The following is a 27,610-nucleotide window of genomic DNA, read 5'->3' as shown; positions in this document are numbered from 1 at the left end:
CTAAAATTTCTAATGACATTTATTCATCTATAGTAAAGAAGATTCATAGTAGATTGCTGTAAAGAGATCTCCTTTTGAAAGTAATTCCTTATGTATGCACAATTGTGTTTCTGCTCATAGATAGATAGATAGATGTTGAGGATGTCATTGTTAACAGGCTGGATACTGCATCAGGCGTTGTGTGTAATATGGCATATGTTATCTGGTGACACAGGAGCCCGAATCAATCGCTGTGTGTATGTGAGGTGGGCTGGAAGGTCTCTGAAGGACACTGATGTTGGAGGGAGGAGCTGCTGGGAGCTCTGGATCATCCAGCAGCGCGTGCACGAGAGCAAGAGAATGACTCGGGATAATACAGTGTTCATCAATCCTCGTGTTTGAATCCATCCGTTTGCTTTGCGCTCCTTTCCTCTTTCTCCAACTCTGAACGCTCCTGGCTGAAGGTAAGACCTCAACTGCTCTCTAATAATAGCTATGTGCATTAAAACGCTTGCTGGTGAACTAATCAGTCACGTTAATTCCACTCTAATTTAATTCGCTAATTCGATAAATTAAGTTACGCGCAATTGTTTATGAACGTCTTTAACGCTCGGCGTTTACGCGCTTTTGTTGTTCAACGCGTCTGTCAGTAATTTAGTTTGGCTTGATGAAAAAAGTTGGTTTATAAACTGGGTTTATTGCACCTCAGTCGTACCATAGAGCTATATCCTTGATATTAGCTATATCTAATACCTGTTTGCTGTAACGTCTCTTTTTTAGAGTATCTTTTACATTTATTTAAATGTTATTTGCAGGCTTGTGTTATAATAGACTGCATAAATAATACAAACTTAATTGTACAATCACAAGGAATATGAAAGTTAAACAAAGTGCATGTGAGCTTTGTTGTTAGTTTGCAGCAGCCAAAAGAACTGGACACTTAAAGCCAGACTTAATGTATAAATGTCATTGCATTAAATAAGAAAATATTAGTGGCATAAATAGTGGCATTTATGTGCATTTGTTTATTTAGTAGTTTTCAAAATTAAGGCAAAAATAGTAGTGTGATGCAGTGTAGTTATCAAATGTTAGTACACCTTTCTGAACACTAAAAATCACATTGACATCATTTGGATATTATTGCAAAATTGTGACCTCGGACCACAAAACCAGTCATAAGGGTTAATTTTATGATATTGAGATTTGTACATCATGTGAAAGCTCAATAAATAAGCTTTCTATTGATATATGGTTTGTTAGGATAGGACAATATTTGGCTGAGATACATCTATTTGAAATCAGAAATCTGAGGATGCAAAAAAATCTAAAAGACTGAGAAAATCACCTTTAAAGTTGTCCAAATTAGGTTCTTAACAATGCATATTACAAATCAAAAATTACATTTTGATATGTTTACAGTAGGAATTTTACAAAAAAACTTCTTGGAACATGAACTTTACTTAATTTCTTAATGATTTTTGGCATAAAAGAAAAATCAAAAATTTTGACCCATGCAATGTATTTTTGGCTATTGCTACAAATATACCCCAGCGACTTAAGACTGGTTTTGTGGTCCAGGGTCACATATGAAAGCTGGATAAATAAGCTTTCTATCAATGCATGGTTTGTTAGGAGAGGACAATATTTGGCTGAGATACAACTATTTGAAAATCTGAGGATGCAAAACAATCCAAATATTGAGAAAATCACCTTTAAAGTTGTCTTAGCAATGCATATTACTAATCAAAAATTAAGTTGTGATATATTTACAGTAGGAAATGTACAAAATATCTCTATGGAACATGGTCTTTACATAGCATAATGATTTTGGGCATAAAAGGAAAAAAAATCATTTTGACCCATACAATGTATTTTTGGCAATTAATTGCAAAATGATTCAGATGAACAGTTACTAAAAATGATAGGCAGTGATTTCAAGCGTGAGTTAAATATCTAGGTCATCTTGTGGGACCATTTGATACTGCACGCTGTAATAAATCTTAGTTTTAGAAGTTTACCTGCAATGTGTTAACATTGTTTATTTAGTACATAGATGTATCACAGGCAGATTTGCTTCAAATATTTAGACTATAAAGCTGTGTTCTGCTCCTAGATGTTAAAAGTTTGTGCATCAGGATGTTTTAAGAAGCAAAGACTAATGTCATGCCATTGATCGTCTTTTTAGTGCACTTAAAGGGTGCGTTTGACCACTTCAGAGTGTCTTTCACCTAGACTAGCTGAGAATTTATAGTCTTAGACGGCTTGTCTAACCTAACATATGCAGTGTTTAAGTAATACTTTCATACCATTTCAAATGTGTTTTTTTAATTGTCTGTACTTCAGAAGAATTCATTGCATGCTCACATGGGGTCAGATTCAACAACAGAGCCATAAACCTCTGGCTGCCTTCTGCCTGACCGCCGCTCCACATATTTGAAACTAAATAAATTAACCGTCTCTCAGAAATTATACTCGATAAATACAGAAATCAAATATAATTGTCTCTAAATATTAGCTCCCCAGTCTGGCTTCCTGCAGCCCCATGAAGCTTGCTTTTGTGAAGTGTAAATAGAAACGTCTGTGCTGTGCCAAATCAAACTGTACATTAGATTTGAGGAAGGAGCATGAGTGCGCTTTATTAGACTGACTGTTAAGATTCAGTGATCGCGGCCAAACCTGAGGGCTTGAGGGTTGGCGCTGTGCCTCTGGGATTGGACTGCCAACTACTCTCGCTGTCTGGCAATGCTTAAAATACAGTATAATACAGGATACAACTCTGTTGTGAGCCACATGGCATGTTGTTATTGTGCTAAATTACATCTAGTGAAGGTTTAGAACTATAGGGAACAATTTGCTGTGGTAAAAATCAAGTTTTTAACATTGTTTACATGTCTATCTGGTGTTTTTAATATGCTTAAAGACAAACCATGATGTGCAAATTTATTGACACTGTTGAACATTTTAAAAACTGCAGTGTACCGAAGACTTTTCAGTATCATTAGCAAAGCATTTCTACCTCAGGACCTAGATTTTTTGAAGATAGTTGTCTGAGATTGTGAACGGGAACACATTATTAGTTGTTTGATAACATAGTCAGGCCAAAGGCTAATGTTATTAAAGGAGTAGTTCACTTTCAGAACAAAAATTTACAGATAATGTACTCACCCCCTTGTCATCCAAGATGATCATGTTTTTTTTTCCCTTCACTCGTAAAGAAATGATGTTTTTTGAGGAAAACATTTCAGGATTTCTCTCCATATAATGGACTTCTATGGTGCCCCCGAGTATGTACTTCCAAAATGCAGCTTCAAAGGAAGAAGCCGAGGAAGAAGGGTCTTATATAGCAAAACAATCAGTTATTTTCTGAAAACATATACAATTTATATACTTTTTAATCTCAAACGCTCTGTGTTTTCCAGTTCATGACAGTTAGGGTATGTCGAAAAACCTCCATCTCGTTTTCTCCTCCAACTTCAAAACTGTCCTACTTCGCTGCAGAAGTACTGACCCAGTGTTTACAAAGTGAACGTGCAAAGAAGATCAAACACCCTTTACAAAAAAAAGGTAAACCAGCGATGAAGGACAATTTTAAAGTTGGAGGAGAAAATGAGATAGGAGTTTTTCAATATACCCTAACTGTCTTGAATTGGAATACACAGTGTACACACAAAGCTACACAAGACGAGCATTTAGGGTTAAAAAGTATATAAATTGTAAATTGTTTTAGAAAATAACCGATCGTTTGCCAATAACCGTAGCGTTTGCTACCCTTCTTTCCTCAGCTGTGGTCATTTAGAGCCCTTTGAAGCTGCATTTTGGATGCTCAAACTCGGGGGCACCATAGAAGTCTATTATATGGAGAGAAATCCTGAAATGTTTTCCTCAAAAAATATAATTTCTTTACGACTGAAGAAAGAAAGACATGAACATCTGGGATGACAAGGGGGTGCGGGGTACATGCGGAGATGACGAGTCATTGTCGCTGACTTCATCTCTTAAGCCAAAAACAAAGAAAACACTAGTTTATCAATAACGTATTAAATGTTAATGCAGTCTCCTTGCTGTTTTATCTGCCAGTGCACTGTGGCAAGCTTTTTCTGCATTGATTCTCAATGCTTGTGCATTTCAAGAATTGAGTGGTGGCTAATTGAGTGGGTGATGCTAATGCACTTTAGTTATTAGGTGTGTTAGACTTAAAGCAGCACTGCGCAGACTGATTGGTTTATGACATCAAATACATTTCCAATAGAGATGTAACATATCAAAATCGCACAATACGATAATATCTTGATATGAAGTCCACAATGTGATATTTATTGCAATATAAAAAAAGACCAATGCAGACTTGAGGAAAAAATGTCATTAAGCACTTTGAGAGTTTGAAATTAAGAGTTCCAACCCATGTTCTTAACTAAGAAAACCATAAATCAGAAAAAGTCAGTGAATTGACTTGTACCTGAACTTTAAAGTGGACTGAGCCGTTTTTGAGGTGCAGAAAACACCGGATCACGAGCCGATTGCCTTATCGAAGTGTGAAAACTTGTCATTTTTGACATGATGAAGGGATTAAGCCATATTGTGCTTTCGGTTTTAGTTTGTTTGACAGATACTTAGCATAATGGCCCAAAACATAACTTTAAAGATCTTTGATATAGGGGTGGGCGATATCGTAAAAATATCATATAACAATTTTTTTTTTTCAGAAATATTACTATTCACGATTTCATCATGATCCTTTGAAAAGTTGGTTTTACTATTTTACAAGTTGTCTAAGTAGTACAGCCAAACTTTTAAAGCTAAAACCTTACAAATTAACAAAATATAAAACAAAAAGAATGGTAGATATTTAGGCCTGTCACAGTTCTGTCTGTTTTTATGTCTTTGGTTTCGCCCGTTGTCTCCCCCTGTTGATCTGTGTCATTTGGTTTAGCCCATCCTTTGTGTGATTCCCGGCACCTGTCTCTGTAATTAGTCACCCTTTAAAAGTCTGTTTGTTTCTTGAGTTCTCTGTCGGTCTTTGTGAATGTTAAATGTGAATCGTGTGTGGAAGTGACCTGTGTTCCTGCCTGTTCCTGCTTGTATCTCTGAAGACTTTATTAAATGTAAATAGTGTTTATTGTTTATCTCGTCTCGTCTCGTTCCGTCCAGCATGTCAACACTTATAACAGAAAGACCGACCTTCAACAGTTTACCCGGCACCTTCCCCTGCGTTTCTTTTCCGTTTTTTCTCAGTGTTTGTTTTTTCAGTTTATCATGGACCCCACAGTTCTCCTCATCCTCCTGAGGCAGGGGGAACGCTTTCTTGAGGACCACACCCGTGACTATCTCCTCCTAGCAAACCATTCCAGCTTCCCGGATAGCAGCCTCTGTAACTACTACTACATCGGACTGAACACCACTACCAAAGCGCTGCTATCCGGGGAGGGTCCTCAAGAGAGCCTGCCGGATTACATTGAGTGGGTGCTGGCATCCTGTCAATCATCCTGGACCATCGACTTCGTCGAAGAGGACATCAGCCCCACTCCAGACCCAGAACCCAGCCAAACATCACCCCGACAAGCGGAGTTGCAGCCCGAGCCCACCGCAGATGGAGAGCCAGAGCCGAGAGCGACAGAGCCAGAGCCTGAACCATCTGACCAGGTGCGAGAGCCGACTACAACATCCGTGACGGTGGATTGCTACGTGGAGCAAGAGAGGGCGATAGAGAGCCCTGCCCACTGCACCATCGCTGAGGGTGAGCTTGGACAACATTCTGGGGATTTAATAGACTTTTTCTCGGATCTCGTCGAAGATAACTCCTGTGACTTAATAGACTTCAATATGGAAATATCCGTCTGTCCTGTCTGCCCGGAATTCCCACCCACCCACCCTGTGTCATCCACATCCATGTTTGTCTGGCCGCCGCTGTCCCGCGGGGCTGCCAGTTTCCATCGGCGTCTCGGCTGGAGGATCCCTCAGCTCCGCCTCCAGCCTCCGAGTCCAGGACTCCGCCTCGGCCCTCCGACCCTGCGGCTCCACCACGGCTCTCGACGCCCTCCTCTACATTGTCGCCCGTCGGTCCACCAGCTCCACCGGGCTCCATCGTCTTTTTGGCTCCGCCCTGGTCAGTCGTCACCCCATTGTCACCTCAGGACTCTGCTCCTCCGGCTGCGCCTCGTCACGCCGTCCCACCGGCTCCTTGGGACTCCTCCTTCCTGCGGGCACAGCCTCCATCCTCTGTCGCTCCGGCTCCGCCGCGGACCTCCGGATCTCCGCCTCCGCCTCGGCTGCCAGAGCCTCCTGTTCCGCCTTGGCCCTCCGGATCCTCGGCGTCACCCTGGATCTTCGGCTCTCCGTCTCCACCTCGGGCTCCTCCTCCACCTGCTCCGCCTCTGTCGGTCGGCCCCATGGAGTCGGCACGCCTTCTTCCACCATGGTTCCTCCCTCCGTCGGCTCCTCAGTGGGCCGTCATCATGGCTGCGGTCTGGGTCGGTTCCTCCTTCCCCGGATTCCTCCTGTTTCCTCCCTGGCTCCTCCCTCCATCGTCGCCCCCTTGGACTGTCTTATCTGCCCCTTGGACTTTTGTTTTGGTCCCCTTCCGTGGGTTGCGTCCTCTACCGAAGCCTCCTCCATTATGGACTCTAGTTTTCAGTTTTTTCGCCCCTCTTTTCTGTTTTCTTTTTCTTTTTCTACGCCACGAGGACGCGCCTATTCGGAGGGGGGCGTAATGTCATAGTTCTGTCTGTTTATGTCTTTGGTTTCGCCCGTTGTCTCCCCCTGTTGATCTGTGTCATTTGGTTTAGCCCATCCTTTGTGTGATTCCCGGCACCTGTCTCTGTAATTAGTCACCCTTTAAAAGTCTGTTTGTTTCTTGAGTTCTCTGTCGGTCTTTGTGAATGTTAAATGTGAATCGTGTGTGGAAGTGACCTGTGTTCCTGCCTGTTCCTGCTTGTACTGTATCTCTGAAGACTTTATTAAATGTAAATAGTGTTTATTGTTTATCTCGTCTCGTCTCGTTCCGTCCAGCACGTCAACACTTATAACAAGGCCAAAGTGGGCGAAGATAAAAAATCTTTGGGTCACACTTTATATTAGGTGGCCTTAACTATTATGTACTTACAACTAAAAATATGTACAATTGTACAATGTACTTAATGTGGCCATATTGCATTGCAAAACACTTTTGCTTCTATTAAGGTGGGATATGGGTAAGGTTAGGGACAGGTTTGGTAGGATGGGTTAGGGTGTAAGGGATGGGTCAACAGTGGTAATTACAGAAATTAATTACAAATGTAATTACATATAGATTTAAAAAAATATTAGTACAATGTAAACATGTACACAAGTACATTGGACCAAATTATTAATTTAAATGTAAGTACATAGTAGTTAAGGCCACCTAATGTAAAGTGGGACCAATCTTTGTCATTATTTTATCTTTGTTATTAAGAAATAAGAACAAAGATAGGCTACATGTTAGATGTGAGACATTTTAATTTGTCCACGATCAAAAATCATCATATCGCACACCCCTAACGTTCCTTCTTACCTTCTGTTCACTCTTTTGACCTTGTCGATATGGACGATCGCATGAGGTTTCCTGATCTAATCCTTTAATCCAATTCCTCAAAGCAATCCTTTCTAGATCTGTTAAGGATCTTTGGTGTGACCTTTGACCCTGTAATAGTAGTATTGCATAACGGATCACATATTTCTGCCCTTGTATAGATCTGACCTGTCGTTTTCTGCAGGGAAAGGGAGATCTGGTGTCACTGTGAACACTGTAAACTGCACTGTGTGCCAGTGTTTGTAGATTTTATGATGGAACTGTTTTTGTGAAAGCAGCTTCTTAAGTGGCCTTAGTGTTTGTTTGTCTTTTGCTGTTGTAAAATGTTAGAGGTTTGTTAGGAATTCTTTCCTCCCAGGATGAATTTTCCATAATCTGGGTTTTGTTCCGACTGATTTGGTTTTTGTATCTAATGTTTAGGACTGGCTGTGTGAAATCATATCAGTTTGTTCAAACAGTGTAGTCAATATTTAGTATATCTACTTGAGTTGCTATTGCAATGACTTAAGACTGGAACAGCTCAGAGTGGCTGTCAGTGTGGAAAGAGACGACCGAAAACTGGTTATTTGGCCTCTGCTCATGTTGTATGCATCCATGCATATGCTGTTTTTGATTTAGGTGCATACACCACAAAAGAGAAATTGTTTCAGGTCGCAACATTCCTGATTCTAACTTATTCAGAGTCAACATGAGATTAGCGTACATTAGTTCTCAGCGTGAGCTTTGTGATATCATGAAGAAGCACAGCAGGATGGAGTCTGTCAGTAGCTCTTACGTCTGGGGCTCAGCAGGGATTCTTTGGTTGTGTGTGCTTAAGTCCTAACATAAATAGGAAGCGTTCTATTTGCTGAAGGGGCAGAATATTAACGACAGTGTAAAAACAAAACTGGGGAGAAGATATTCTTGCATATAGAAGCTGTAAGGAATAGGCTTCTGGGAGTATTTTGGGGATTAAATATCTTTTTAGTTTAAATATTCCTTTAGTATTTTTTTAGTTTTGACTGGGCTCTTTTATATGTAAGACTGGGTTGATTGGGCTTTATTTAAAAAAAAAAAATTATCAATGACTTTTTGTGCCTTGATTTTTTTCTTTCTTAAATTTTGCAGGATGAAAAAAAAACCTTTTTTTTTTGTAGAAAATGTTTAAAATTTTTATTTTTTAAATAAATGTATTAACTGTTTAAATTTAAATCAATTTAATTTGTCTTTGCTGAATAAAAATATTATTTTTTATATTTTCGAAATAACCCAGACAATTGAAAGCGAATTAACTATAAATTCACAATTGTAAATAATTTATTCACATTGAGAGATATAAAGTCACAATTATGAGAAAAATTTGTCACAACTTTGAGATATGAATTGCAACTCTGCAATGTAAAATAAGATTTAGGGTTTTTCACAACTATGAAAAATAATACTTTTATTCAGCAAAGACATTAAATTGATTAAAATTAACAGTAAATAAATTAAAAAATAAATAAATAAATGCTGTTCTTTTGAACATTTTTTAAACAAATATAAAGCATGATTATCTTTTTAATTTTTACAGATATTTGTAGATTGTGTATACATATTTTAAAAATTGTTATTTTATTAAAACATTTACATTATCTCTTTAATTTTTGTAGATAAGGTGTACACATTTTTTCTAATTCTTATTTTATATTGCACTGTTGCAACTGAGATTATCTCACAATTGCAACAATTTTTCTCGTAATTGTTAATTTATATCCCTTAATGTGAATTAATATTTTACAATTGTGAATTTAAAGTAAATACATTTTCAGTTTTTAGTAATACTTTTATTAAGCAAAGGCACATTGAATAGATTAAAAGTGACAGTAAATACATTTATTAAAAAAGATTTACAATTCAAATAAATGTTGTTCTTTTAAATTTTTTAAAATCAAATAATCCTGAAAAAAAGACAGTTTCTACAAAAATATAAACCAGGACATTAATTTTTAAAAATAAAGTGTACACATATTTATTTTAAAGATAAAGTGTACACATATTTTTCTAATTCTTATTTTATATTGCACTGTTGCAACTGTATATCTCAAAATTGTGACTATTGTGATTCATAATTGTGAATTTATTGCACAATTGCAACTATTTTTTCTCATAGTTGTGACTTTATATATCTTGATGTGAATTAATATTTTACAATTGTGAATTTCAAGTAAATACATTTTCCGTTTTTAGGTTGTTGTTTTTCAAAAATATAAACACTTTTATTAAGCAAAGACACATTAATTCAATTCAATTCAATTCAAGTTTATTTGTAAAAAAAACCTTATTCAATCAGTTTATTTAAAAAAAATAAATAAATGTAGGCTACTACAATATATTTAGTAGCTTATTAGTGGTGACTACTGTATGTTAAGTCGATGTACATATGTTATAAATATTAAAAACTAATGGTGTAATCAAAAACAGATGATGAACACTAATAGTAATGATTATGTGTTGCACATAATCATTTAATCAATTTAATGTGAACATTAAATTGATTAAAATAGAGAGTAATTACATTTATAAAAAAGATTTCAATTTCAAATAAATGCAGTTCCTTTAATCAAATAATCCTGAGAAAAAGATAATTTTTACAAAAATATAAAGCAGGTTGATATCTTTAAGTTTTTTACATATTTGTAAAAAAAAATATGTACACAGTTGCAACTAATTTTTTGCAACAAATTTTCTCAAAATTGTGACTTTATATCTCTCAGTGTGAATTAGTATTTTATAATTGTAAGTTTAAAGAAAAACATATAAATTAAATTTAAATATATATAAAATAATACATTTATTTAGCAAAGACTTTGAAAAAATTGATTAAACGTGACAGTAAATATATTTATAAAAAGATTTGAGTTTCAAAAATGCTGTTCTTTTGAACTTTGTCTTATTCAAAGAATCCTGAAAAATCTCCAAAAAATATTAAGCAGCACAAGTGTTTTCAACATTAATAACAAAAAAACGTTTTGTGCGCAGCAAATCGGCATATTAGATGCTGAAAATTCAGCTTTGAACTGTATTAATATTTCACAATATTATTATTTTGTACAGTATTTTTGATTTCTTTCAAAAACTGACCCCAAACTTTTCAGTGTTGAAATAGTTTTTGACTCCACTTGTGAGTTATAAATAAACCAGTCCATAATGAATACAAATAAACCCTGATTACGATGTTTTGTAAAGCAATCTGTCTGACTACATCTACAAAAATGAATGTTTCTGACAGTAATGACTCAAAAAAATCTAGTTAAATTATGTCACAATAGAAATAATTGCTTATGCAGATCTTTTTGAATAGCAAAACCATGTGTATATATAGTAAAATGTTCAACAACAAAGAAATAAGACACACGAGGCCCCTGAAGCCAGATGTTTTGCAGAACGTAACTGTGTCAGCCTGCATTTATTATGGAAACAATCGCACAACCCTTAATTACCAGACGAGGCCTAGTAAGTTAGATGCAGTCGTCCTCATATAAGACCACAGGGTATAATGCTGTGTCCATGTTTTGTGTAGTGAACTATTGTAAAAATGATTCATGTAAGGAGGCCAGACATTTACTCAGCTCCAGCGAGATTATGTCATGTCTGTGCGCTGTGTGACAATGCCACTTGTGTTTCTGACCGAATCACATTGGTCTGCTGGAAACATTCATCCGTTTTAGTCACTCATTGTAAATGATGTTTGTTTTTATCTGTGAAGCAGCACATCTGTCAGTTCCTTTCATGTGACTGTAGATGAATTAGACTCAGTGAGAATGGAGCTCAAATTAGTGATGATTTGATTTGTAGTGATGATTAGAGCTGATTTGTCTCATTTCTAGTGATTCGGTCAAATTGATTTCCAATGCTTTTTGGAAGTGAAGTTCTGGCGATCTATGTCAATGACTTGATTTAAAAAAAAAAAAATAAATAAATAAAATGTTATCCAGTAGGGCTGCTTGATTTTGGCAAAAATCATAATCGCAATTATTTTTGGTCAATATTGTAATCACGATTATTTAACATGATTATGACTGGGTCCAAAACTTTATATTAATGATTCACTTAAAGATAGCAATACAGCAGAAAAAAAAACAGTGCTTAAAAAAAATACTAAATACTTTTATGCAAGTCTAAAGTAGTCTAACAATACTACAGAAATTGAATGTAATTATTTGAATGTAAAATAAAACAGCGTCTTCACTGTAAGAATTAAACATGCTTTGTTTCTTATTAAAACTACAAAAGTCCTTCATTCAAGAGCAGTGAGTGATTTTTCTCTTTGTATTTTTACGTTTTATTAGTATTAAAGGAACACTCCACTTTTTTTGGAAATAGGCTCATTCTCCAACTCCCCCCGAGTTAATAAGTTGGGTTTTACCGTTTTGAAATCCATTCAGCCGTTCTCCTGTTCTGGCGATATCACTTTTAGCATAGCTTAGCATAGATCATTGAATCCTATTAGACCAATAGCATCGCGTTCAAAAATGACCAACGAGTTTCGATATTTGTCCTATTTAAAACTTGACTCTTCTGTAGTTATATCGTGTACTAAGACCGGCGGAAAATGAAAAGCTGCGAGTTTCTAGGCTGATAAGATTAGGAACTACACTTCCATTCCGGCGTAATAATCAAGGAAGTTTGCTGCCGTAATAAGGCTGAAGCAGGAGCAGTAATACCACGCACGGCACGCAGCACATGTGCAAATGCTAAACCAGCTGGGAACTCATTTCTGATATTACTCCGCCTGCTTCGGCCATATTACGGCAGCAAACTTCCTTGACTATTACGCCGGAATGGGAGTGTAGTTCCTAATCTTATCAGCCTAGAAACTCGCAGCTTTTCATTTTCTTCCGGTCTTAGTACACGATATAACTACAGAAGAGTCAAGTTTTAAATACAACAAATATGGAAACTCGTTGGTCATTTTTGAACGTGATGCTATTGGTCTAATAGGATTCAATGATCTATGCTAAGCTATGCTAAAAGTGATATCGCCAGAACAGGAGAACGGCTGAATGGATTTCAAAACAGTAAAACTCAACTTATTAACTCGAGGGGAGTTGGAGAATGAGCCTATTTCCAAACAAAGTGGAGTGTTCCTTTAAGCAGAGACAGCAGAAGGAATATTATTTGTTGCCGCTTAAAGTGCCACACGGATCCAATATACTGTTACACACATATTTTCATTTTCAATTGTTTATGATCATTTAATACATAACTGACAAGGGTTTACATGAATAATCACAAGCGCCTCATTTTGAAATATTTTTGTGTATTTGACCGTTTAGGCGGTCACCTTGAGCTAAAAGATAACTTTACATGTCCGTGTTCTGCTCCGTCTCTGAGCGCATACACAGAACAGCGCAAGTTTTCTTATGCGCTTTTAAAAACACAACATCAAAGAAACATTAATAAATCAAGCACGTCCCGTTTTATGAAAGTCATGTTACGTGGGGGTTAAGGGGGTGGAATGGGGCACAATAATCGTTTCATTTTGATTACTGCATTTTCATGATTGTTGAAATCGAAAACCGAATTTTGATTAATTGCACAGCCCTATTATCCAGACTCATTTTATGTTTATTAAGTAAGATCTTCTAAGAGTGATGCAATCTATATGTATACAGTGCCCTCCACTAATATTGGCACCCTTGGTAAATATGAGAAAAGGTGGGTGTGAAAATAAATCTGCATCCTTTATCCTTTTAATCTTTCATTCAAAAAAATCACAAAATTCCAACCTTTCATTGAAGTAAAACAATGGAAACTGGGGTTAAAATCTCACTAAATCTCTAGTTCACGTTGGCCACTATTATTGGCACCCAATTATTGCAACATCCTTTTCCCAAGATAACGGCTCTGAGTTTTCTCCAACACCTGACAAGAGATCAGAGACCATTCCTTCATACAGAATCTCTCCAGATCCTTCAGATTCCCAGCTTCATGTTGGTGCTTTTTCTTTTCAGTTTCTACAGGGTTCAGGAAACTGGGATGGCCATGGCACAAGCTTCATTCTGTGCTCAGTGACATATTTTTGTGTTGATTTTGTTTTGGATCATCATCCTGCTAGAAGATGCAACCACAGTCCATTACAAGATTTCCAACATTATAAGATTTGTTCTTTGGTTTTACTCATTGTGATGGATGATTAAGGGAATTTGGCCTTTGTGTTCCTCATATTTATAATCCTGTGCAACAGGAAGTCATGGCTGCACAATTTCTTGCACCTAGTCAGCCTTGTACGCAATTAAAAAAAAAAATACGAATAGGAAAATACTTAGATATTATATATTCATATTATATTCATAGGAATTTCCAGGGGTGCCAATAATTGTGGTCAACATGCATTAGAGAAAACCATTTATGTGAGTTTGTCCCACTTTCAATTGTTTTACTTCAATAAAAGGTTAGAATTTAGTAAATTTTTTGAATGAAAGATCAAAAAGATAAACTATGCAGATTTATTTTCACAGCCACCTTTGCTTATATTTAGCAAGGGTGCCAATATTAGTATAGGGCACTGTATGTATATGTATGTTTTTTTTTTTTTTTTTCAGATGTATATGGGCCATTCTACAGAATTGGTTCAAAGACAGAGTTGGAAATGTTTTTAAAAAAATTTGTATTTTTCCACAAATTGTGTAAGTTTTGGAATATTTGTGACCTTGGACCACAAAACCAGTCTTAAGTCGCTGGGGTATATTTGTAGCAATAGCCAAAAATACATTGCATGGTTCAAAATTTTAGATTTTTCTTTTATGCCAAAAATCATTAGGAAATTAAGTAAAGATCATGTTCCATGAAGATTTTCTGTAAAATTCCTACTATAAATATATCAAAATGTAATTTTTGATTAGTAAAATGCATTGTTAAGAACTTAATTTGGAGAACATTAAAGGTGATTTTCTCAGTATTTTGATTTTTTTGCACCCTCAGATTCCAGATTTTCAAATAGATGTATCTCGGCCAAATATTGTCCTATCCTAACAAACCATACATCAAAAGAAAGCTTATTTATTGAGCTTTCATATGATGTATACATCTCAGTTTTGTAAAATTTAACCTTATGACTGCTTTTGTGGTCCAGGGTCACATTTGTCCTTTCCTCATATTTGTTCCTAATGAAACACAGTAATTATATAGTTAGTAATATAATTAAAAAAGTATGGGTTATATTGACTTAAAGGGATAGTTCACCCAAAAATGAAAATTTGATGTTTATCTGCTTACCCCCAATGCATCCAAGATGTAGGTTACTTTGTTTCCTCATAAAAACACAAACGAAGATTTTTAACGAAAACCGGTGCAGTCTGCCAGCCTTATCATTGACCTGGATGGGCACCAGACCTTTAAAAGTAAACAAAAACATGCACAGACAAATCCAAATTACACCCCGCGGCTCGTGATGATACATTGATGTCCTAAGACACGAAACGATCGGTTTTTGTGAGAAACTGAACAGTATTTATATCATTTTTTACCTTTGATACACAGCCACGTCCATCTGTCATGTGCATCAGTCACGTCCATGGTCACGTCACATTAGCACGCGCTCTAGCGTAGAATACGCAAACGCCGGAAGCGATCTGTCGCGTGTATACGACACTCATTGTTTACACAGTGCACAGAGATTGTGTGTATAGCGGCTGTTCAAAATGGTAATTACTTGCGCGTATCCTGATTGTTTAAACCGATTTAAGGCGAGACACGGCAGGCAAAAACATCGTTTTTTTTTTATTGGTCAATTTTGAGATTTTTGGATATTTGTCTTCAATAACATGTCTTCTTTTAGACTTGTGGTTAAAAAAAGTCCGAAATACACATTTAGGTCTTTATTTTACTGCACTTTGTCTGTTTGCGTCTGTAGATTTCTCATAAATTCAACAAAAGTTGGCGTTCTAAATCAACATGCTGCTCCACGATCTCTGTCTGTACCCAGTCATCACGTACACTGCTGGAAAGCTCTCTCTCTTCTGTGCAATGCTGTCGGATCCAAATATGGTTATTTCCTTTTTATCAGCAACCAATCGTGAAAGTAAAAGAGGGGATTTAACTCTAAATGCGCAATCTCATTGGCTGAAGATAATTTCTGACAACGTGATTCGTTCAGAATCGTCACATGGTATGCTTTGACGCTTCCTTGTTTGGTTTAGCTTTCCGCGGTATCTTTTGAGTGAATGAATGAAAATAACTTCGCGTCAATCATCGAAAAGAGTACAGCAGTTGTCACTTGCAAGGGGGAAAATGAAAATTAGTAATGGATTACATGGTGAAATTCCCTCGGGAAGCGCATCTGAACGTAAGCTGTCGATGGGAACCCAGGGTGGTTTAGATATAAGCCAATCTATAAATAAAGTGCACTCTACACAACAGTGGCTGCTTGTTCATGTATTTGTCGTTCTCTGTGGTTAGTTGAAGGTCTTATTTGGCAATGTTGTTTTATTCAGTTTACATTGTTATAAATAATTACTTGGCCAGTTGTTTTGCTTGTTAGCAATGTTTTCATATAAAAATGTGTGGAATTTTTACAATATAAATCTTTAAAGCCCATTTTCTCAAAATGACTTTTCTCTCATACTCCAAGTCCGAAATCTCCACTTCAGTAGCACCTATATACACCAAACTTTCCAGTCTTGTACCTAGTAATATTATGAAGACTATTACAGAGGGATTTGTAAATATATTATTCCTAGCCTGATTTATATAACATTTTATTCCAAAAAACATGGCGAAAATACATTTTTTAAGGCTATTGACAGTATATTCTGATTTACAGGATAACAAAAGTGGATATCCATAAATCCCTCTGTAATTTTTTTCCCATCTAATATGTGAACACAATGAAAAAATAATTTTGAACCTGGCTTTATCCAATTCTGAGATTTCGTTTTTTAAAATATAGGCAAATTAGCGCATATTTACTTAGATAATGCCTAATTTGCATATTTAAACATAAAATTACAAAAACATTGTAATACATTTTTTTCTCATCTTAATGTAGGTAATCAACTGAGAAAGTTTCATGGTGATATCTGCTAGTTAAAAATTTTACCCTATTCACCTGTAGTGTCTCGCCTTAAAGCTAAAAGATTACGTTAGTTTGCGCAAACTCATCCGGGACTTTTCACTGATTTCCCCTTACGACGTTTGCGTATTCTACGCTAGAGCGCGTGCTAATGTGACGTGACCATGGACGTGACTGATGCACATGACAGATGGACGTGGCTGTGTATCAAAGGTAAAAAATGATATAAATACTGTTCAGTTTCTCACAAAAACCGATCGTTTCGTGTCTTAGGACATCAATGTATCATCACGAGCCATAGGGTGTAATTTGGATTTGTCTGTGCATGTTTTTGTTTACTTTTAAAGGTCTGGTGCCCATCCACTACCATGATAAGGCTGGCAGACTGCACCGGTTTTCGTTAAAAATCTTCGTTTGTGTTTTTCTGAGGAAACAAAGTAACCTACATCTTGGATGCATTGGGGGTAAGCAGATAAACATCAAATTTTCATTTTTGGGTGAACTATCCCTTTAAGATTTTGCTGACATCATTCTTGTACAAATATATTTTTACTATTTTATAAAGTTTTCAGAGGTAAATCAATATCAATTACAATTTTAAAAATATTTCGAGTGTGATTTATGATTTTTTTGTATTTTGAATCCAATTTTTCTTTGCAAAAGACTGATTTCAAACTTAAGGATTCATTATTTTGAATATACATTGAACCAAAAACTATCATAACATCCTCATTGGTAATTCAGTATACTTTATTTTTGACAAAACAGTTTTAGCACATTTTGGTAGTGACAGTAATGCTTTGATAACGACCAGAATTTTAACCTACATACTAAAACACTACTGAGACATACTTAAATACTACAAATTTGCATAAGTGTACTAAAGTTGTGTTTATTTCCCCCAAATAAAGGATTATATGTTCTCTTTTGTCACTACCAAAACAACATGTTTTGGTTGTGACCTTTAAGGTAGTGACAGATTTATGGAATAACTCCCAAAAAACTACCTAAACTTCAACAAATGTTTTGGTCGTGACTGTTTCGGTAGTGACAATTTTAGATACTTTTAAACCTAGCTCAAAGATGCTAAGCAGCACATGGTTAGTTAGCACAGTTCTGAACAGCTGTACACATATAAAAAAGAAATGTTATGGAATTACTCCTAACACAACTGAGTTTAATTATAGAAAAGTGGTATTTGGTAGTGAAATTCTTTAAAGTTGCACACAGATTTTTCATATTTTTGAACACATTTACTTCAAAATGATAGGCCTATGTATGTACTCACCATGTAGCTATGAGAGAGAGGGACACATCAATATTTCCTGATCATAAATGTAGGGGTGTAATTAAAATTAGTCTAAAAATTAATCAATGGAATAAAATGCAAAAAATATTTCAATATAATTTGAATAAGTTAAAATTTAGGGGTTAGACTAAATTAGGATTTTTATATTTATTAAGCTTACTGATATTGCAAATATTATTGTGGGTTTAATAGATAATAAAAGGATCTTAGTAAACATCTAAGATTTGAATACTAACTGCTTTTTAAATGTGTTTTTTTGGTTGTGGGGCAGCAGTTTGCACCAATTCTGTACAATGGCCCATATAGGAACAGTATGCACTGAATAAACTGAACATGCTTGTTGTTTGCATTTCAGGAAAAGTGATGTTTCATAAGATGCAGCTCAGATGCAAACCCTCTTTAACAAGAAAGTATAACTATGCAAACTACATTAATGCAAATTCTGGACAGCAGAAGAGTTACAGTGTGTGTGTCACTGCTGCTGTGACATTTACTTGTAAATTTGCATGATGACTCTCTTAGCGTTTGAATAACTTTTCTTTTCTACATGCATTCCCTTTCTTTTACCCTAAGTAAATTAGTCAAGGAGACCTATTAATCCACTTTTTTTCTACAGTATATATAAAGTCTCAGGTATCTCCAGTATGTGTTTGCGAAGTTTTAGCTTAAAATACTCCACAGATCATTTATTATATCATTTCGAAAATGTCTATTTCGAGTGAAAGCAGAAACACGCTGTTTTCGCACATGTCTCTTTAAATGCAAATGAGCTGCTGCTCTCTGTCCCCTTTTCACAATAGGGCTGTGCCTTTACAGCTCATACCTCAGAAACTCTGCCAAAAAACATCTGTTTGGTTTTGATTATCATTCTATCGCGCTGAAACCATGCGTTTAAAGCCATATTAGTTTAAACTTCTGATAAAGAGTGCACACATCTGAAGCATGCGCACAGAAAATGGCTGTCACATGGGATGTGAGTACTAAACTAAGTTCTCTTTCATGTCTTATTGCACTTAAACTGTCAAATGCACACAAGTTTATGTTAAAAACGCACAGGAGTTACAAAAACAGTTGGTTACATCTGCAAAGTTACACAGCTGGTGAAAAAAGTGCATGTTAATATTAGATCTGTGTGGCAGGCAGCAGCATAATATACAGTAAATAAGTCAATAAATCATAATCTGAAAACAATCCAATGCTCTCCATTGACTTTGTATTGTGGGAAGCTGCCTTCTTGTCATTTTTGACTTGCAACAAAAATCAAAACAATGGTTAAAAGCTGCTATGTGACTAGGTGTCCTGTAAACAAGTTAAATTACATTTTTATAAGCTGTCGACTTAAAAAACAAGCGTTTAAGGACATGAAAATAGAGCGCAACGTGTCTTATTACTCTAAGAACTATGTCCGCTGGAGGGAAATTTAACAGCGACAGTAAACATTCATTATTTTTAACCATGTCAAAGTATTATTTTACCACCCTGAAAGGAGGAGATATATTGAGAAACTAAATTGTATTGGTCTATGTCAGTGCTCCTTTTCCTTACCTTCCTTTTGTTGGAGTAATGATCCAACTGAATGGCCCAACATGAAATACCCTGACATCTACAACTATTTGTGTCCTTAAACACTTGTTTTTTGGGTCGACAGCTTATAAAAACGTAGTTCTACGTTTTTTAGCTTGTTTACTGTACACCTTGTCTCATAGCAGCTTTTAGACATTGTTCTGATTTTTGTTATAAGTCAGAAATGACAAGGAGTCAGCATCCCGTAATACAAAGTAAATGGAGAGCGTTGAATTGTTTTCCACCCCGGTGTGAGTGTGGCCTAAATGCGCTCTGTCTCTATAGCACTTAAAGGAGTAGTTCACTTTCAGAACAAGAATTTACAGATAATGTACTCACCCCCTTGTGATATTCATGTCTTTCTTTCTTTTAGTCGTAAGGAAATTATGGACTTCTATGGTGCCTCCGAGTTTGAACTTCCAAAATGCAGCTTTAAAGGGCTCTGAATGATCGCAGCCGAGGAAAAAGGGTCTTATCTAGCAAAACGATGGGTTGTTTTCAAAAACAAATTACAATTTATATAATTTTTAACCTCAAATGCTCGTCTTGTCTAGCTCGGCAAGACGAGCATTTGAGGTTAAAAAGTATATAAGTTGTAAATGTTTTTAGAAAATAACAGATCGTTTCACTAGATAAGACTCTTCCTCAGCTGGGATCATTTAGAGCCCCTTGAAGCTGCATTTAAACTGCATTTTGGAAGTTCAAACTCGGGGGCACCATAGAAGTCAATTATATGGAGAGAAATGTTTTCCTCGAACACAACACAATTTCTTTACGACTGAAGAAAGAAAGACATGAACAACTTGGATGACAAGGGGCTGAGTACATTATCTGTAAATTCTTGTTCTGAAAGTGAACTACTCATGATATGTCCCCTTTAACAATGAAACATTTTTAAATATCGTCACATGAAAAAAAATGTAACATTTATAATTTTTTAAAAATATTTTATTTGTATTTAAATTACATTTTAAACATACAGTCTTAGTAAATGCATAACATTCCTTTAGCTCAAACAGTAGAACATGCTGCAAGCAACACCAAGGTCACAGGTTCAATTCCCAGGGAATGCATAAATTGATTTAAAAAATTGTATATCTTGATTGCAGTTTATGTTGCTTTTAATAAAAGGGTCTACCAAAAGCATAAGTGTAAATAAGATTCAAAAAGTAAATTTGAATGTGCAAACCCAAATATAAAATGCAAAATGTGAAAGCATTGCTAAAATATACAGTGTTATTTTATTGCATTGGCTCCTTCTTCTTCTTCTTTTTTCACTTAGACAGAGTTGATAGATCATATGTAAGGCATCTCGTTGGTTGCCCTGGTAACTGTGGAGATGAGCGGGAAGGTGTGAAAGTGCAGGAATACGGGTGTTGTTCCTTTGTCTTCCATCAGATCTCAAGATCTGCTCCTTCAGTGGGAACATCAGCCAGGAATTCTCTAAAAACAGGTTTTCAGGAACTGCTTTAAAAACCCTTGTAGATACTTTTTAGTTCTTATGAGCTCCAGAAATAGTTGTAGTGACATTTTTCTTAAAAAAAATTTTTTCTGGGGAGGCATACTGAGTGAGGAGTAAATACAAGCAAAAGTAAGACCTTTATGGAATTATTTATCTTTTGGATGTATATTATGCTGCTCTGGAAGGTAATGACAGCCTGTGATGTGATGATGGATGGTTCTCTGTCAGGATTCCCCAGATTACATGTTGTAGTTTCAGATTTATGTGGCATATTATGTGCATTAGTAGCTGTATGATGTGGTTTTAATTGAAAATAAGTTGGTTTCAATCCATGTTAATGAGAAATGCTGTTACAGTACTTGTGCAGTGACTTTTCCTGCCCCCATAATCCAGTGGGTTTATCATTATACTGACGTTGTTTACATCAGCCAGCAATGCAATTTTTCTAGTCTTCACTCACTGTTGTCTTTCCTCTGTGCTGTTTATGGTATTTATGAAAATTGTGTACATTTCCATAAAAGCTTTGTTTGTCTTCTTGCCTAACATTTCCTTTCATCTCTTACAGGTTCTGGTGAGGTGAAGAATGCAGAGAGGAGGTGTTTTCTTACGATGCAGTGAAACCAAAACATAATCTATCACAATCACTGGAGAGTAAAGAGGATTTTGATTAGTAAAGAGAAACAAAGGGAAGTGACAATGGGGCGTAAGAAGATTCAGATTACCCGCATAATGGATGAGAGAAACAGACAGGTGAGAAGAAGATGTCTGCTGCATTAATTCAAACTAAAACTGCAAAAAAATTATTGGGTGCTTTCCAAGTCTGCAACTAGGTGTTAAAGATAAATGTGCATTAAATTGCAGTAATTTGTAAATACACTGCAGTTCTAAAGTGTTTTTTTTTTAATAATGCTTTTATTGAGCAAGGATGCATTAAATTGCTCAAAAGTGACAGTAAAAGCATTTATAATGTTACAACAGATTCTTGTATCACAGTTTCACAGCATATCACGATATTGATTTCTGAAGGATCGTGTGACGCTGAAGAATAGAGTAATGATGCTGAAAATTCAGCTTTGCATCACAGTAATAAATTCGTTTTTAAAATTCATTGTAATGCAAAATATTTATTTTAAATTGTTTTATAATAAAATATATTTTATTGTATTTTTAATCAAAATCTGCAGCCTTGGTGAGCATAAGAGACTTAAGAAATAGTTATAAATCATATTTTTCAAACAGTTTACTTTTTGCACAAATCAGCCATCAGCTACACCAGTCTCTAGATATTAGCATGAATGCTTCTTATTCAGAACTGGTTCCATTTTTTAGTGATCAAATTAAAACAAACATGACCTATTAGAACTATAATAAACTGCATTTTTTGAAAGGAATTTGTCAAAAAGACAAATTGGACACAAATATTCAAGTTATAAGTTTGTAATTGTGAGCAAGTCATAAGTGATTCAGTGACTAATTCATTGACTTGTTAGGGCCCGAGCCCAAAAGGGCGAAGGCCCTATTGTTCTTCTAAGGATTCTTATTTTTTTTTTTTTTTTTTTTATTTTTTGTTAACCTTCCGGGCACTTAAGGGGGTCTTAACATACTCAAAAACTCTTGAAAATTTGCACACATGTCGGAATCTGCGGCCATCAGGACGCCACAGAGGCTGGTACCGGGGCGTGGCAAGGGGACTCTACAGCGCCCCCTGGAATTTTGAGGGCCATATAGCACACATACTTGAACGTACACATATGAAACTCGGTACACATATAGAACTCATTGAGCTGAACAACTTTTGTACTCTATGTCATTTTCTCAATGCAACAGGAAGTGAGATATTTAGGGCTGTATAAAAAGCGCATGCTCTGGAATTTAACGTACTCCTCCCAGGATTTCCATACGATTGTCACCAAACTCGGTCAGCATGATCTCAAGACATTGGGGACGCTAAATTGCGAGGGGATTTTTGATATCTCGAACGGTTTGGCCGTGGCAAGGCGACAAAGTTATGGCGAGAAATGAGAAACAGGAAGTGTCTAATAACTGTTGCACACATTGCCTGATTCTGATGAAACTTCACCAGATTGTTCGTTGTATGATGCCGATTCCATAAAGGTGACTATTATGAGTCAAAGTTATAGCGCCACCAACTGGCAGCAGGAAGCGTGTCATTTTCAAAATGCTTTGAAATCAGCCTCTTAATTTTACTCGATTTTCTTTAAACTTCATTAAAATCATGTCAAAACACGGCCGATAAGAATGTGTAAAGGGGTCGATGATAAATCAAATGCTGTTGCCATGGCAACGTCTCAAACTTTAAAATTAGATTCCTGTCTTTTCGAGGCAGTTAACATGCTTAGAATTTCATGAAACTCAACACACACATCAATATTAATGATAGTTAGACACTGGCAAAAGATCATAAATGGGCGTGGAGCAGGCACTCTATAGCGCCATCTTTTGACAAAAGTTGGGGGGTTAGTTTTTCCTACAGTCACCAAACTCTGTACATATATTGTTTTCATCAATCTGGACAACTTTCTAAATTAAACTAATTAGCTACCACCAACAGGAAGCCGGCTATTTTGATTTGAATGTGGATTTTTGGAAAAATCAGGCTGTAAACAAATTTATACTCCTCCTAAGAAGAACAAGCTGTTCACACCAAACTTTTTTAACATGGAGAGAAGATTCTGAAGATGTTAAATTGCGAGCGGTTTTGGGATATCTTGAACGGTGTTGACGTGGTGATTTTTTAAAGATGTATAACCGTCATTTTCTATATCTTTAAAGTGCAGCATCTTATCTATTTAAAACTTTTTTCACACAGAGATCTTATCATTCTGAGCAAGTGCTGTTAATATCAATTTAATTCAAGCTTCTACGAATTAAAGAAAATTAAAAAAAGAAATCAGAAGCCTGCTGTCACTCTGCCTTGAGTGTCTGTGTTCAGTCACCATTGAGTGACTACCATTGAGTGACTGAAGAGAGACTGAAGGGGGAGGGGTGAAAGGGAGAGAGGGAGAGAGAGTAGAACATGCTGTCTTGCTAAAGACCATCTTTGAGGAAAAAATGCACATTGATGTTACATAAATATGTTTGATCTTTGAGAGTCTGATATTTTGAGAAAATATAAAGGGTCACTAAGTCTTTCATTGTTTGTATTTTGCAGTTGTGGTTTTTTTTATTTATTTTTTACTGAACTGTACCATGAACATGTCCTATTCAGTCACATAGCAAAAGATTAAGAAAAATACAACTTTTTAGCATGAGCGGTTTATCTTCATTGATAGACATTTATTTTCATAGTGTTATTTATTGAATATAACATTTTAATTAACAGTTTCAAGACAAACTTTGTCAACAAAACAAACTTTGCTGTTATCTGTTCAAAACATCTGAAAATTTTACCATTTTAAGATCAGTTATATATATATCGCCCCATTACAATACTCAACTTGATTTTTAAAGATATTTTGAAAGAAAGAAGCGTTTATAGAGCACTTTGTGTATTGCTGTACACCCACATGAACTGTGTTCATGTTCATGTTAATTCACAGTTCATAAACTAATGTTAAAATATACTATTTTACCATTAAACAATATATGAATACTTTTTTTAGCTTAATATTAATTAACATTAATAAATACTATTTAATTATTGTTCATGTTAACTAATATAGTTAATGTTAACAAATGAAACTGGTTGGCAATTTTATATATTGTGTGTATGTGTCTGTGTGTTGATTTTAAAGTTTAACCCTTTCAATTTAGTAAACTTTAAATCCAACTGACTGAGGGTTACTGTGAATGCATGTGCCAACTGGGCACCGTTTTCCTAATTGATTCTTTCTTAGTTATGTAGCACTTAAAAGTGATGTCTTATAACAGGAGTCACCTGCAAAGCAATATCCACACACAAATTGTACAGATAGGTAACGATGACATTTAAGCAGAAGTGGTGGACGTAAAGCAAGCAATAATAACATTTTGTTATCATCATCCTCAGAATATAGGGAAAATGTTCCCTATATTGTGAACGGCTTTGGGATATCTTGAACGGTGTTGATGTGGTGATTTGTTGGAGACACTCTATAGCGCCACCTTTTGACAAAAGTTGGAGGGTTAGTTGTAGCTACAGACATCAAACTTGGTCGGTATATTGGTCTCATCAAGCCAGACAACTTTCTAATTTACACCCATTAGCTACGACCAACAGGAAATCAGCTATTTTGATTTGAATGTGGATTTTTGGAAAAATATAGCTGTGAATAAATTCATATCACTCATAGCAGAATCAGACAGTGCACACCAAACTTTGTCAACGTGATGCCAAGATACTGAAGATGTTAAATTGTGAACGGCTTTGGGATATCTTGAATGGTGTTGATGTGGTGATTTATGAAAGTAACAGTAAAAAAGATGAAGAGTTATTTCCATATATCTTTAAATTGCATTATTCTAACTCATCAAAACTTTTTACATATAAAGAACAAGAAATTCTTAGGAAATACGTGTAGTTTCAAAATGTTATCATGCTCAGAGGCCCCAAAAACATTAAAAGTGTCACATAAATTTGTCAGATTAAAGCTCTAGTACCAGGGATGAACACTAGAGGTCCTCATAAGATAAGGAATCGTTTGACCTCTAATGCTATTTAGCTCATTCTCAGTGTATAAGAATGAAAATAATTCATAGAATCAGTTGATATATACTGTACTGTCAATGTACTTTTACATAATTATTTTTTATAGGTGCTTAAAGAGCATTAAAATCTTTTTTTAATCTTTTAAGGAAAAATTATATGATTTATATACATATATACACTCTCACTGATAGAATAAAAAATCTTATAGGTATGACACTATACTGCTCAGTTCACTTAATTAGAATGAGAAACAAATACATCAACTAAGTTAATATGTATTTATTTTTAATATATTTGTTTATAATTATTTCACAGATGCTTATAGATCATTAAAATAATATTTAAAAATGGTTGTAGATCATAAAACATGGTAACTATTTAAAATAGGGTCTCTTTTGTTAACAATGGTTAATGAACTAACAAACACGAACGAACAACGAACAATATATTTGTACTAGATTTTCTTCAAACTTCATCAGAATAATGTAAAAACACGGCCGGCGAGAGTCTGTAAAGGCGTCCCTGATGCATCAAATGCTGTTGCCATGGCAAATAAATAAAAATAAAAAATACATTCAAATATTTGTTTCCTGTGTTTTTAAGGCAGATAGAGTGCTTAGAATTTCATTTTCCATTTTCAATGATTTATTATATATTTAAAGTGCAGCATCCTAACTCTTTGAATCTTTTTTCATACAAATAACTATTCATTCTGATCAAACACAGTTAATTTCATAATTTTACAAAACTCCACGAATGAAAGAAAATTAAAAAACATATCTGATCTCACTCTGCTCTGCACTCTATATGTGTGTTTGTGTGGTAAGTGGCTGAGTGTAAGGAGGGGGGATGGGTGGTAAGAGAAAGAGTCAGAGAGGAGCAGAGACAGTTAGGGTTAGTCCAAAGGGTTACTGTGAATGCATGTGCCAACTGGGCACCGTTTTCCTGATGCTATCGGGATGGTGACTGCACAGACGGCGAGGGCCCGGTCATCGCTGCTTGCAGCTTTAATTTAGATTGTTTCCTCACTGAACCACAATTACTTTTGTAGTGCTTCCTTTAAAGATTTTAAAATTGTTAAAAGGGACATTGGATGCTAAATTAACTTTTACATGGTGTTTGCATACTCTATACAGTTGAGGTCAATACAATGTTTACATACACCTTGCAAAATCTGCAAGATGTTAATTATTTTACTAAAATAAGAGGAATCATACAAAATGCATACTGACCTGAATACGATATTTCACATAAAAGATGTTTACATATAGTCCACAAGAGAAAATTGTAGCTGAATTTATAAAAAAAATGACCCTGTTCAAAAGTTTACATACTCTTGATTTTTAAATCTGTGTGTTGTTACCTGAATGATCCACAGCTGTTTTTCTTTGTTTAGTGATAGTTGTTCATGAGTCCCTTGTTTGTCCTGAAAAGTTAAACTGCCCGCTGATCTTCAGAAAAGTCATTTAGGTCCCACAAATCATTTGGTTTTTTAGCATTTTTATGTATTTAAACCCTTTTTTAACAATCACTATGATTTTGATCGATCTTTTCACACTGAGGACAACTGAGAGACTCATATGCAACTATTACAGAAGGTTCAAACGCTCACTGATGCTTCAGAAGGAAACACGATGCATTAAGAGCCAGGGGGTGAAAACTTTTGAACAGAATGGAGATGTGTACATTTTTCCTATTTTGCCTAAATACCATATTTTTTCATTTAGTACTGCCCTTCAGAAGCTACAGAAGATATTTACATGCTTCCCAGAAGACAAAATAAATTACATTTACCCTGATCTTAAAATTCAAAAAGTTTTCACCCCTGGCTCTTAATTCATAATTTTTCCTTCTGAAGCATCAGTGAGTGTTTGAACCTTCTATAATAGTAGCATATGAGTCCCTCAGTTGTCCTCAGTGTGAAAATATGGATCTCAAAATCATACAGTCATTGTTGGAAAGGGTTCAAATGCACAAAAATGCAAAAGCCAAAGAATGTTTGGGACCTGAAGGATTTATTTGAAGAACAGTGGACAGTTTAACTGTCAGGACAAACAAAGGACTCATGA

General features: G+C 35.5%; 1 protein-coding gene across 1 annotated transcript in view; it reads left to right on the top strand.

The window, feature by feature from the left end:
* The first annotated feature begins 318 nt into the window (after positions 1–318).
* LOC141331666 (myocyte-specific enhancer factor 2A-like) overlaps positions 319–27,610 on the top strand; it is a 55,953-nt gene continuing 28,661 nt past the window's right edge. Inside the window, exons 1-2 of the mRNA XM_073836703.1 lie at positions 319–443; positions 21,459–21,643. Coding sequence (XP_073692804.1) covers positions 21,590–21,643 — 54 coding nt within the window. The 5' untranslated portion in view covers positions 319–443; positions 21,459–21,589. The remainder of the gene's footprint in view (positions 444–21,458; positions 21,644–27,610) is intronic.

Source organism: Garra rufa, chromosome 3 (genome assembly GCF_049309525.1).
Source record: "Garra rufa chromosome 3, GarRuf1.0, whole genome shotgun sequence".
NCBI classification, from domain to species: domain Eukaryota; kingdom Metazoa; phylum Chordata; class Actinopteri; order Cypriniformes; family Cyprinidae; genus Garra; species Garra rufa.
This window is presented reverse-complemented; position numbering and strand designations above follow the sequence as displayed.